The sequence below is a fragment of the Myotis davidii genome, unplaced genomic scaffold (genome assembly GCF_000327345.1).
Source record: "Myotis davidii unplaced genomic scaffold, ASM32734v1 scaffold655, whole genome shotgun sequence".
NCBI classification, from domain to species: domain Eukaryota; kingdom Metazoa; phylum Chordata; class Mammalia; order Chiroptera; family Vespertilionidae; genus Myotis; species Myotis davidii.
In genome coordinates this window covers 2,506,869-2,520,252 of record NW_006287547.1, presented here as the reverse complement: position 1 = coordinate 2,520,252, position 13,384 = coordinate 2,506,869, and the positions used below count along the sequence as shown (strand labels likewise).

Here is a 13,384-nt window from a genome sequence, read left to right as displayed (position 1 = left end):
CACCCAGCAGCGCTGCTGATGCCTGAACGGTATGTGGAATGAAGTGGGCGGGCATCGGGAGGCCACTATGGCACGGGGCAAGCACTATGGGCAGTCTATCTGAAGTGTACCTGGCGTATAAGACAACCCCCCACTTGGAGGCATATTTTTCAGGGCCAAAAAATCGTCTTATACGCCGGCAAATACGGTACCTTTTTGTGTGACACTTTTCACTGTAGTATTTCCTTTTGCTTTAAAGTAGCACTTTTGTATCTTTTCCAAGGAACATAGCTGATAACTTTAAAGGCCTTTACTTCACCTGTAGTGTTCACTAGGTACAAATGAAATCACATTATCTACCACAGTATTACTCCAAAAATTCAAAGTAATCCCTAAAAGCAGCGATGACATGAGAAGGAAAAGTTTTACTTAGAAAAACTTAAAGCAGAAGAGTGAAGTATGACCTACCTGCTTGATTAGGGATTCATCTTTTGTACTCTTCAGCCACTTTCGGCTCTTCCAAATTGCCAAATTATTTTTATTCATCAGATACAACTATCTTCATTTAGCTTCTTCTATTCACTGGTTTCCATAATCTGCCAGTCCATTTTTTAAAAGGCCACCAATTGACAGTGCTGCTTTGTTGTTCTTCCCAGCTCTACCCTAGGGCTCCTGTTGCTGATCTCAAATGGAGAAGCAGCAGAGGTTCTTTGAGAGAGAGAGAACAGAATGTCAGAGAGTCCAGCAGGGTACCAACAGTTTGTGGGCAACAACGTGACTGTGTGATTCACATCTCTAATGAGAGAACTTGTAATTTCTGTCTAGATCCACCTTGTTATAAGGATAATATCATCAATAACGTAATTTTAATTGCCTGGATGCTTTGACACTGGCTTGAAAACTTTTAGCATTGAAGTTACTGGTCAGCTGTATTTGAGTAGAACAAAACTAATAACATTTAAATCAAGATACTAGATAATGACTTGTCATTTAAAGCTAACGTTTTAGGCATTATGGGAAGAATGGTAACTCAACTATGTATATTTATATTGTCACTAAAATATTCAGCTTGATTCTTTTGCTGACAACCTTAAATGACCGGTTGCTGGTTCATTTGTATATTGTTTCTAACAGTGAAACCCTTTAAAAAGATGACTTGTATAAGGCCATACTTGAAGTTAAAAACAGATGAATAGTTTTCAGATTTTGCCTTTAGGATATGACATGGTTGTCAAGGAGCAAATTTTACCATGGATTAATTTATTTTGGTGTTCTGGTATTATTTAATTACTAATGAATTATTACTTAAGAACTTGTGTTTTTTCATACATTTAAATCAAGGAATTTTTATTCCGTCTTTAGAACATGTAGGAGGGAAATTTGGTACATTAATATTATAAGAGCATAACATGGACCTTCCTTTTAATCTGTAATTCTAGGAGGACATAGACAGCCTAAACCCAGTTCTCAGGGACAATCCACAACTTCAGGAAGAAGTGAAAATTTGGGTAAAGGAACAAAAGGTTCAGGAGATTTTTATGCAAGGTAACTGTTTTAAAGTTTTCTCTGTGTGGAAGTTTTGTTTTATTATTATTTTTTAAAATATATTTTTATTGATTTCAGAGAGGAAGGGATAGGGAGAGAGAGATAGAAACATCAACGATGAGAGAGAATCCTGGATCAGTTGCCTCCTGCACACTCCTCCCTAGGGATCAAGCCCGTGCAACCTGGGCATGTTCCCTGACTGGGAATCGAACTGATGACCTGATTCACAGGTCAACGCTCAACCACTGAGCCACGCCGGCTGGGTTTGTTTTGTTTTTAAACTGAACATTTTCTCATGTTAGGTTTTGGTTGTTTCAGTTATATGCAATATAAATAGAAAGCCCAGTCTAATATTTTGAGTTATATACAGTCCAGGAAAAATAATAGCAAAATCATAATAATTTTAATAGAAAGTTGATCATTTCACCAGTTAACCAATTTGAGATAGCTGCCTGGCATGAATTTATCGCCGCACAGATGTTTTGTTGATAGGAAAAATTTCCATATTTACAGAATGCTTTAGGTGTGTCCTTCCTGGAAAAGGAAGCATTGTTTGCAGTAGAGGGTTGCCCAAAGCCACAATTGGTTTCCTTTGAAGAATGCTGTTGGTATCTGATAAAAGTGGTCTATTTCAGTTTGCCTTCCTCAGTGATTACTACAACACTAGTCTTAGTTTTTTCTTTCGTTTTTTTCCCCCTAGAAACAAGTTTGTCTACAACATGTGACTTTTAAATCAGTGGGGTTTTATAATTCTTAGTGATTTCTTTTTCTGTCAATAATATCATTATGTAAATGTAAAGCTTTTTGTGTAATTAAATTAAAATAAGGACAATGTGACATGAAGTATTGATATTAGGTCTAATTTTTATAAAAAGGAATTTTGTGGTCAAATTTCCATATTTATCTCAGTTCTCAACTTCAATGCCATTTAAGTATTAAGAGAGATAATCCCAAAGTTGTGGCTGTTTTGCTTTGTGTAGGTATGGCAACAGATCATCTGCTTACAAAATTCTTAAGCTAATTACTTTTTAAACTTTTAATATGAATAATTTGAAACATAAAACAGTATTATAATATTTCAGTGAACTTCTATGTTCTTATATCCAAGCCCCAGGAATTATAAAACCATGGCATATTCTGTCACATCCATACTCCTGTTTACTTTTATAAAATTTCAGACATCACCACATCCTATCTGTTTTTAAAGACATCACATCATTATTATACTGGAGGGAAAAAGCTTCCTTAATATCAAGTACTGAATACTTGGGTTAAAATTTCCATTCGTCTCATAAATGTCTTAAGTTATTTTTAACAGGATTGATTGAAAATCAAGCGATCAAAAAAAGTCCACAAATTGATTGGTTGTTATGTCCTGTCTTACCTTTTTTCTTCTAATTTATTCAATGGAGAAACCAGGTTAATATTTTTTAATAACCTTTCTTCCTTATCATGTTCTTAGAGGTGAAAATATTAAGCCAGTGCCCTGGCCAGTGCGGCTTAATTGATTGAGCCTTATCCCTTGCACCAAAAGATTGCTGGTTTGATTCCTGGTCAGGGCACATAATACAGGTCAATGTTTCTCTCTCGCATTGATGATTCTCTCTCTCCCCCTTCCTCTTGCTCTTAAATCAATTTTTAAAACATAATATTTATAAAAAATAAAAAGGCTAACTCAAAATTGTTTGGTTGTGGGAACAAGTAGTTAAGATGATGTGCTAATGGGAATTGAAAATTGGTCATTATTTAGAGTTATTCTAAAGTGCACTGGTACCTGTGAATTGGAGAAATTTTTATCTCCATTATACAGGTTCAGGATGAAGCAAAAGTAGGTTTACAGTTGTCCATAAAGAAAATAATACAATTTATACTAATAATAGCCTAGGTGGTGTCACGCCCTCACACCAGCACAAGATGGCCGCACGCACAGCGTATAGCCTGGCAGGCCACTCTGTGCAGTGAGGCCTGGGAGTCCCACGGCTCTGCGTGGCGCGGAGGAGCCTGGTCCTGGCATCTCTGCTGCCTTGCGTGGAGGAGATGGGTTGATCAACTGATGGACACTTGGACTGCTTCCAAATCTTGGTTATCTATACTAATAATAGCCTAGGTAGTCATCACGCCTCATGCATCATGCCCTAACATCATCACAAGATGGCTGTCACAAGATTGCCATGCACACAGCAGAGGTGGGGCCCAGCGGAGGAGGCGGATCGTGGTAGGGGAGGGCAGTTGGGGGAGATCAGGCCGGCCTGGGAGGGCAGTTGGGGGCCATCAGGCCGGCAGGGGAGCGGTTAGGCATCGATCCAGCTGTGAGGGGAGTGGTTAGGGGGCAATCAGGCTGGCAGGCAGAAGCAGTTAGGGGCAATCAGGCAGGCAGGCAGTCAGGCGAGTGGTTAGGAGCTAGCAGTCCCAGATTGTGAGAGGGATGTCCTACTGCCCATCACATGGTGGGATCAGGCCTAAACCGGCAGTCGGTCATCCCTCAAGGGGTCCCAGATTGGAGAGGGTGCAGGCCGGGCTGAGGGACAACCCTCTTCCTCCCCCCAGCCACCCCCCCGTGCACAAATTTTGTGCACTGGGCCTCTAGTAATTAATAAATAACAATTTGGATTTCATATGCTCACAATATAACCTACTTTTGCCCCACCCTGTATATTCTGTGGATTGACTTGTTTTAATAGGCCTACTTATATATAGACATGGTATATCTATATGTAGATAACCTTTTTAAGAAGTGAATTTAATCCAAAAGTATGCCATATTTCTTTATAGAGCATTTTAGTGCCATATTTATAAATTCACTAGACAATCTCTACATGTTTTAAGACTTTTGGCACGTTTTCCTAGCTATCACAGAGAAATCAAAATTTATAGTTTCTTATAGTAAAGTGTGGTAACTAGGAGACTGAGGCAACAAGTCCCACATTACCCTTTCCATTTTAGCCATGTAGTTAATGTACCCCAACCTTGTTAAGTAGCTTTGTAACCTTACTACTTTCTAGACCACTATAATTTTACATTTTGTACAATCCTCTTATTAACTTATGATCCCAGAGACATTCTTTCTGACTTAGTTACTTTATTTCCATTGAGTTAGAAAGTGTTTGTGTCTAGGAGAGTGTGTTTAATGATAACTTGATAATGATCTGTCTTTTATATATACTTACTTATAACCAAGTGAGTATTACCCATGTGTGTCATAACTCATGTTTCTCCTAAAAGATAGTTTTTAAATGAAAATGTCTCCATTTAAGATATCCCTATTTCTTGGGTTATTCTTTATTTTTATTTGTGTTTTTGTTTTTTTTGTTTGTTTGGGTTTTTTTTTTTTTTTGGTTTTTTTAGGTCCTTATTCCTTAAATGGATACAGAGTGAGAGTATATAGACAAGACTCTGCCACCCAGTGGTTTACTGGCATAATTACTCATCATGATCTCTTCACTCGCACCATGATCGTTATGAATGATCAGGTAAATAGTACAACTAATATTTTTGGAAACAGATATATACAATTCAGATTTTCATTGTTCCCCAAAAATGGATCAGTAGGCTGACACTATGTAATTTTCATCTGTTATTTTAGTCATATAATCCCAATAAGTTTAAATATATTGATGTTACGTTGAGGTCTGTTTAGGTCACAGGGAGATAATGATGCCAAATTTATTTCAACACTAAAAAAATCAGTCTGTTAAATAGAGACAACAGACTCTTTTAATTGATTAGTGTGGGGTGTTTTTTAATGCTTAGTTCAGCAGAATATTTTGTAAAGTCAGCTTTCCTGTCTCTCCAGGAATAAAAATATTTCCCAAATGTTTTCTCTTCCATTATGAAAACTTTTAATATATGCTGTAGTTCTTTTCACATGAAATTTCAGAGTTGGCATGCTCCCTTAAGTTTTATGGTGAGTATTAAGGATACAAATTTCAAATGGAATTTTTAAATAGCAGTCTGCTGAAGAATCTCAGAGAAGGCTAAAGTGGGTGGGAAGAGATCAACCAAAGAACTTGTATGCATATATGAATAACCCATGGACACAGACAATAAAGTGGTGAAGAAGGAGGAGTGGAGGGGAGAGAGGGGCGGGATTTAGAAGGGATCAATGGGGGGGAAAGGGAACATATGTAATACTTCCAACAATAAATATTTTAAGTAAATAAGTAAATAGCAGTCTGAAAGTCTTAATTTCAGATCTTTTAAAGCTGTAGTTTGTTTTCTTGAAAAAAACAGATATTTACACCATCTTACCTGTATGAGTTGTAGAGGGTAACTGAATTAATGAGAGCCCCTTTATAAACAATTTGAATGCTTTGGTTAAAATTTTGTGAAAATACTATTATTTAAATGGTATTTTTTTCCTGTAAAGGTGATGAACTTGCACCTCTCAATGAAGAACAAAATTGCCTTTAGGTTTTTTAAAAATTATTTCTTTAACCTATCTTTTAAATTTTATATTTATTTATTTACACTTTTGTCCTTTTCCTCTAAGCTCTATCTTCTTAGTTTTATTTTATACCTTTTTTTAAAATTATTTTATGACTTGGCATCATACTCATTTGTTTTTCAAGGTGTACTTGCAATAGGTATATTTGTTTTTTAATTCTTGGCTAGCAGATACAATAGTAGATCTCAGAAGAAGGTTGAAATAATTTTCTGTATGATGATTAAAATTAGCTTATTGTAAGTATAGCAGTATCTTATAAATTAAGAATTCCAAACTGATTTCTAGACATTTCTACTCATTGACGAATGTGCCTAAATAACACATCTATCTCACTGGATTTAATTTTTGTTCTTTTTTTTATGTCATGGATTAGGTACTAGAACCACAGAATGTCGATCCTTCTATGGTTCAAATGACCTTTCTAGATGATGTTGTTCATTCTTTGTTAAAAGGTGAAAATACTGGCATTACATCACGACGAAGGTCTCGTGCTAGTCAAAATAGCAACGCTGTTCACGTATGTATGTTGTTAGTTCTGGATTATTGTAAAAAATTTTCCCTTAGATTACTTAGGATCAGGTAGTAAACAAATCATTGTTAATTGGTGTATTTTTTTTTTAGGGTCATTATACACGTGCCCAGGCAAATAGTCCCAGACCAACAATGAACTCGCAAGCTGCTGTACCAAAACAAAATACACACCAGCAACAAAGAAATATTCGTTCAAATAAGAGGAAGGGCTCAGATAGCAGCATACCAGATGAAGAGAAGATGAAGGAGGAAAAATATGATTATATAGGGCGAGGAGGTAGGAGGACCTGCTTTTGGCGGCGGGGGGGGGGGCGGGGGGCAGGATGAGAACAAATAAAAATACATTTAAAGTATACTTATTTAATATCAGTATAAAAAATAAAACCTCTTTTTTTTTAATCTTGCAGAAAATCCTAAAGGTAAAAACAAACAGTTGGTGAACAAAAGAAGGAAACCTGAGGAGGATGAAAAGAAGCTAAATATGAAAAGACTACGAACCGACAATGTTTCAGACTTTTCTGAAAACAGTGACTCAGAAAATTCAAATAAGAGGATAATAAATAATTCCTTAGAGCAGAAACCAGAGAATGAGTTGAAAAATAAAAACACTTCGAAGATAAATGGAGAAGAAGGAAAATTCCAAAATAATGAGAAAACAGGAGAGGAGACACTCATAGATAGCCAGCCTCCCTGGGATCAAATACAAGGAGATAAAAAACATGAAGAAGTGGAGAAGCAGAAGTTTGTTGACTCTCAGCTTCAAGAAAAAATGATTATCCATTCATCAGAACAGACCACACTTTCTGATCATAATCCTAATGATTTACTTGTTCAGGAAAATACGGAAAAAATACATACAGTGGAATTGCCAAAGGAGCAGTTTGTATCCAGACCATCCACACCAAAATGTGTTATTGATATTACAAATGACACTAATTCTGAAAAGGTGGTTCAGGAAAATTCAAATACCTTTGGCCTTCAGACACTTCAAAAAATGGATTCTAATGTTAGTGATTCAAAACATTCTATTGTAAATGCAAAATATTTGGAAGCATCAAAACAAGATTCTGACCATAGCTGGATCAGTGATATAGTTAAAGTAGATTTAACCCAATCAAACGTTAAGAATGCTCCATCAGGAAATGATCATTTGAATATGGAAAAAGAAAAAAATCAATATACCTCTTACATGTCTTCTGTAAGTTCAGGTTCTGTGATGGATGATAAGCTGCGTAAGCGAAGTCCGCCTCCAGAGATTATAAAATCTAAACTTAATGCTTCAGTAGATGGTCACAAGACAAAATCCAATCCCTCACCTGAAGTTGTTAAACCTAAAATTACCCATTCTCCTGATTCTGTTAAGTCTAAGGCTACTTACGTCAACAGCCATACCGCTGGTGAAAGAAGACTGGCAAATAAGATAGAACATGAGTTATCAAGATGCAGTTTTCATCCAGTTCCTACTCGAGGCAGTACATTGGAAACTACGAAGAGCCCTCTTATTATTGATAAAAATGAGCATTTCACAGTTTATAGAGATCCTGCACTTATTGGGTCAGAAACAGGAGCGAATCACATTTCACCTTTCTTAAACCAGCATCCTTTTTCTCTTCATTCTTCATCTCATAGAACCTGTTTAAATCCAAGTACCCATCACCCTGCCTTAACTCCTGCAACCCACTTATTGGCCGGATCATCCAGTCAAACTCCATTGCCTACCATTAACTCTCACCCTCTGACTAGTGGTCCACATCATTCTGTTCATCACCCTCATTTACTACCTGCTGTGTTACCTGGAGTGCCAACTGCCTCCTTACTTGGTGGCCACCCACGATTAGAGACCGCTCATGCCAGCAGCTTGAGCCACTTAGCACTAGCACACCAACAACAGCAACAATTGTTACAGCACCAGTCACCTCATCTTCTTGGACAAGCCCATCCTTCTGCTTCGTATAGTCAGCTTGGTCTTTATCCAATTATTTGGCAATATCCAAATGGAACACATGCATACTCAGGACTTGGTCTGCCTTCTTCCAAGTGGGTTCACCCAGAAAATGCAGTTAATGCTGAATCTTCATTAAGAAGGGTAAGTTATAGTGTAGTTAGCCACATATCCATATACATACTAATCTACATGTGTACAAGTGCTTTTTAAATAGTTCATTAATTTTCTAGATTTCTTTATATAATGTATTAGCATTTTTAAAGTTATTTTTCTAATTATAATGAAACTTTCCAATTACAGTAACTAGAGCCATGAAATCTGAAATCTCGAAACCTATTTGTTTTTTAGGAAGCCAATTTAAAGTAAAACTTCTTAGATTGTTTCTAATATATGTATTATGAAGACTATCTTCAATAATTAATTATGGTATATATCCATAATTGTTTGACTAAGCTAAATTCCTGTAAGTGGAGTTTCTGGATTAAAAATTATATATAGGTGTTAGAATTTTTATATATATTATCCAATTAGTCTTAAAAGACAAATTGTTCTATTCCCCAGCTGTATACATTACATTGATGCTATATTACAAGTTATGACTCTAATTTCCTTGTTCTCTAAAGGGAGCCAAAGTTAAAGGGTCCTTATATTTGGCAATAAAGTTGGGGCTTAGATTCTTTCTACCTAATAGAGTATTGCAAAAGATAATAGTATAATGATTTTATTCTTTCATGGACTATACGGTTTCTCTATCCAAATTCATTTTTATACTAAGAAATTGTTGAGGGCATTACCAGCCCCAATGTAAAAAATGGGGGAGTGGGAGTCCCTGTTAAATTTCAGGAGACAACTAGTCCTTGGGGCAGCCCAGGATGCTCTTCAGCAATACTCCAGAATTTTTTTTAACTCTTTCTATCTAGCTGTCTTCCTCCGTACTTACTTTGTGATAAAAAGACAACAATAAATTTACCAACCTAGCCATTAACAACAGTGTACAGTAGTACTATTAAGTATATTCACATTATTGTGTAACAGACCTCTATAATTTTTTCATCCCGCAAAACTGAAATTCTATACCCATTAAACATTTTTCTCCCCTTCACTATCCCCCCAGTCCTTTGCAACCACTTTTCTACTCTCTGTTTCTATGATTCGGACTGCTTTAGATAGATGCTTCATTTGATTGGAATCATGCAGTATTTGACCTTTTGTGGCTTCTTTTTTCACGTAACGTAATCTTAAAGTTAGTTCATCCATGTTGTTAGCATGTAACAGGATTTCCCTTTTTAGGCTGCATTAAATTTTTTTTTAATCCTCCCATAATCCTCCCAAGGACATTGTTCCATTGATTTTTTTTTTTTTTTTTTAGAGAGTGGAAGAGGTACGGAAAGACAGACAGAGAGAGTAACATTGATGTGAGAGAAACACATCGATTGGTTGCCTCCTGCACGTGCCCTGACCAGGGCCCTGGGCTAGGGAAGAGCCTGCAACCAAGGTATGTGCCCCTGACTGGAATTGAACCCAGGACCCTTTGGTCCACAGGTTGACTCTCTATCCACTGAGCCAGACTAGCTAGGGTTCTATTTTATTTTTATACCACAGTTTTATACCATATGTCCACGGATTTTTGGGTTACTTCCACTCCTTGGTTATTATGAATAATGCTGCACTGGACATGGGTATTTTTGACACCTTTCTCAAGTTGGCCAAAATCCACAATAGATATGTTAGGGTGGGAATTTGGAAGACAATAGTACCCTTCTTTACCTTAGGGATAATACTGCTTACATAGAGCCATGTAAACACCAGTAGGTGCAAATATAGTGTTCCTCTTGCCAAAAGTTTGTTATAGGAACTGTAAATTCTGGATAGCAATGATGACATTAGCCTGTGGCCATGAGTCCTTTCTTTTTTTTCTCTCTTTCTTCCTTCCTTTCTTTCTTTTTTTTCCTTTTTGCAAATCACAGGGGAGTTTATTGGGTCCTTGATGGAGGCAGGTATCATGTGCTTAGCCAAACCTAGCTGCCAGGAGTTGGTTTTCATGGCATGCTCCTCACTGCAGCATGTTTCTTAAACAAGCCCCTCTCAATTCAAATCGCCTCTTCTTCGCGCACCTTGCCCATCCCATTATAAGTAACATGCTCTCAGTTACAACCTTTGCCACCAATCTGGAGGTGCTGGTATTCAGTGTTCTCGTCCATGGGAGTTATATGCCATTTAGTTGAAAAACACCAGTAAATGTTAGGTGCTTACAGATTCTCAACAGTAAAGGCCCTGGTTAGAATCATTGTTGTCTCCAATAGCTGTCTTGTCTCCTATCTCTGCACGGCTAAATGTCTCAAGTGACTTGTGGTCTTTGGCCACGAATCCTTTCTTAATCCCCTAAGTTGTGATAGTTGACAGTGTGTTAAGGGGAATCAAGATAAGCAGTGCGAATTAATAGTTCTAACAGTTTCAAAGGATATTTCTTGTGGTTTATTCCCATTATAAACATCAGTTCCTTTTGGCTCCAGTTTTATATGAGCTTCAGCCTTTAATGAAGTTACCAGTGAACTGCACAGTTTATTCTTGAACATCCCTATATTTGATACTGGCAGGATCTCAATTCTAAAAGTATTGTACTTACATTGATCATAAGTTTCCCATTCCTATTCCATTGAACTTGGAGTAGGTGGAATCTTTCTAGAATGCGTACATTACTTAGTCAAACTCAATGAAGAGTCATTAATCACTTCAGTATACTGTTTGCCAGCCCTGGCAGGGTGCATGCATGAGGCAACCAGTCGATGTGTCTCCGTCACATTGATGTTTCTCTCCTCTCTCCCTCTCTCCCTTCTTCCCTCCCTCCCTCCCTAAAAAAAAAAAAAAAAAAAAAAAAAATGGAAAAAATATCTTCACTCTTTGAGTGAGGATTAACTATATATATTTAGCAGAATTGAAAGCAGCCCTGATGACCCAAGTGCCCAGTACATCCCCATTTTTTACGCTGACCCTTTGCTCTCATAGGCCTTGAATGTAGCTGCAGCTGATTGGGTAGGAGAGCCAAGAGATTATCCTCCCCTAACTTCCAAACCTTTGAAAACAAATATGTGTCACTGTTTAGAAATGGCTTGAGTAGGAGCATCTCTCAGTGTGTGTACTAGAAAACTTGACACCAATGTTTGTAAGGGCATAAAATGTTTTATTAACTGGTCATACACTTGTTAAAAATGAGCATATCAGATTTTCATTTATTATGTAAAACGTTTTGAGCAAAAGTGAAGATATCTTAAACCTAGTATTGTAAATTAAAGTGGAGAAACAATTAGGTAATACATTTTAATGTTATAGTAAAAAAAAACTTATCATTTCCATAATTGATTGCAACTTGAGATTTCTGAATCTTGGAGAACTGAGGCCTTTAAACATTTGAATATTTATGTGCATGTGTAATAAATATGTGTGTATTTTCTCTTAGGAGGTTTATGATTTATAATTATACTAGAGACCCAGTGCACGAATTCGTGCACAGGTGGGGTCCCTCAGGGTGGCCTGTGGAGATCAGGCCCCAGCTCACACCCCCTGCCTCGAAGCCCTGCAGCCCTGCCTGGCACCCTGCCTTGGCCTGGCGCCACCCTCTCAACTGCTTCACTATCCTGCCTGTGGGGCAATCGATCAGGGACAGGCCCCCCGCCAGGCTCCCTCAGTGCCTGGGAGCTGAGATGATCAGTTGGGGCCGGTACGGGGGCCAGGTCCACCGCTGGTCACCATCTGCAGGGTGATCAGGATTTGCTCGCACTGCATTGGCCTGGCTCCGCCCACTCATCTGTTCCACCATCCCACCGAGGTCCCACTCTCCTCAGGGCCCGTTCGGGCCGGCAGTGCCTCCATTGCTACCTGCTGCCAGCGCTGCGTCACTGACGCCCGCCATGTTACCCGCCATCCCGTGGTTGTCAGCGCAAATCATAGTGAGTGGTCAAACGACTGCCTGAGGGGAAAATTTGCATATTAGGCTTTTATTATATAGGATATTTTTTTAAATATATTTTATTGACTTTTACAGAGAGGAAAGGAGAGCGATAGTTGGAAACATAGATGAGAGAGAAACATCGATCAGCTGCCTCCAGCACACCCCCTACTGGGGATGTGCCCACAACCAAGGTACATGCCCTTGACTGGAATTGAACCTGGGACCCTTCAGTCCGCAGGCCGATGCTCTATCCACTGAGCCAAACCAGTTAGGGCTAGGATAATATTTTTTAATCGAAGTAATTTGACAGCAGTATATCTTTGACATTATATTATATTGCTTTTGCATTATCATTTAGAGATGTAAAATTTATTCCCTCTATTAAAATCAAAGGATTGTATTTTCCCAGTAACTTGACTCAACAAATCATGTTCTGGAAGAAATGCCAATGAGTTATAGTATAAAACCAATTTCTAAGTACATTGGGGCCTTCACTTATGGGTGTCCCGACTAATGAGTTTTTTGAGATACCAGCTGTCTCTCAGCCGATTTTTTGCATTGAGTTGACAGAGTAATTTGAGTTAACGAGCTCCTTAAGGAGCTCCTTAACGAGCTCAGTCGCCTAACGAATTAAACTCGTAAGTCAAAGCCCCACTGTATATCTTTTGATAGTTGTAACTCTTAACATAGAGATCAATGTCACCACATATTCAGTGTGAGAAAGGCAGCATATTGACATACAAAAATAATTTTTTTAATAAGTCTTTATTGTTCAGATTATTACAGTTACTCTTTTTCCCCCCATAGGTCCCCTCCACCCGGTTCCCACCCCCCCATACCCTTACCCGCCCCCCCCCCACTGTCCTCATCCATAGGTGTAAGATTTTTTCCCAGTCTCTTCTCTCACCCCCCACACTCCTTCCCCCACCCAAGAATAGTCAGTCCACTCCCTTTCTATGCCCCTGATTCCATTAAATTCACCAGTTTATTC

The 13,384-nt window shown here is 38.0% G+C and overlaps 1 protein-coding gene across 7 annotated transcripts in view; it reads left to right on the top strand.

Moving 5' to 3' along the window:
* JMJD1C (jumonji domain containing 1C) overlaps positions 1-13,384 on the top strand; it is a 162,269-nt gene that overhangs the window by 107,383 nt on the left and 41,502 nt on the right. For 4 of the 7 annotated variants that reach the window (XM_006759387.2, XM_015561092.1, XM_006759384.2 and 1 more), the window contains 5 exons: positions 1,419-1,524; positions 4,870-4,994; positions 6,342-6,485; positions 6,590-6,776; positions 6,907-8,585. In XM_006759387.2, coding sequence (XP_006759450.2) covers positions 1,419-1,524; positions 4,870-4,994; positions 6,342-6,485; positions 6,590-6,776; positions 6,907-8,585 — 2,241 coding nt within the window. Of the gene's footprint in view, positions 1-1,418; positions 1,525-4,869; positions 4,995-6,341; positions 6,490-6,589; positions 6,777-6,906; positions 8,586-13,384 lie in introns of all 7 variants that reach the window. The other 3 variants (XM_015561093.1, XM_006759386.2, XM_006759389.2) reach the window with 2 other exon arrangements.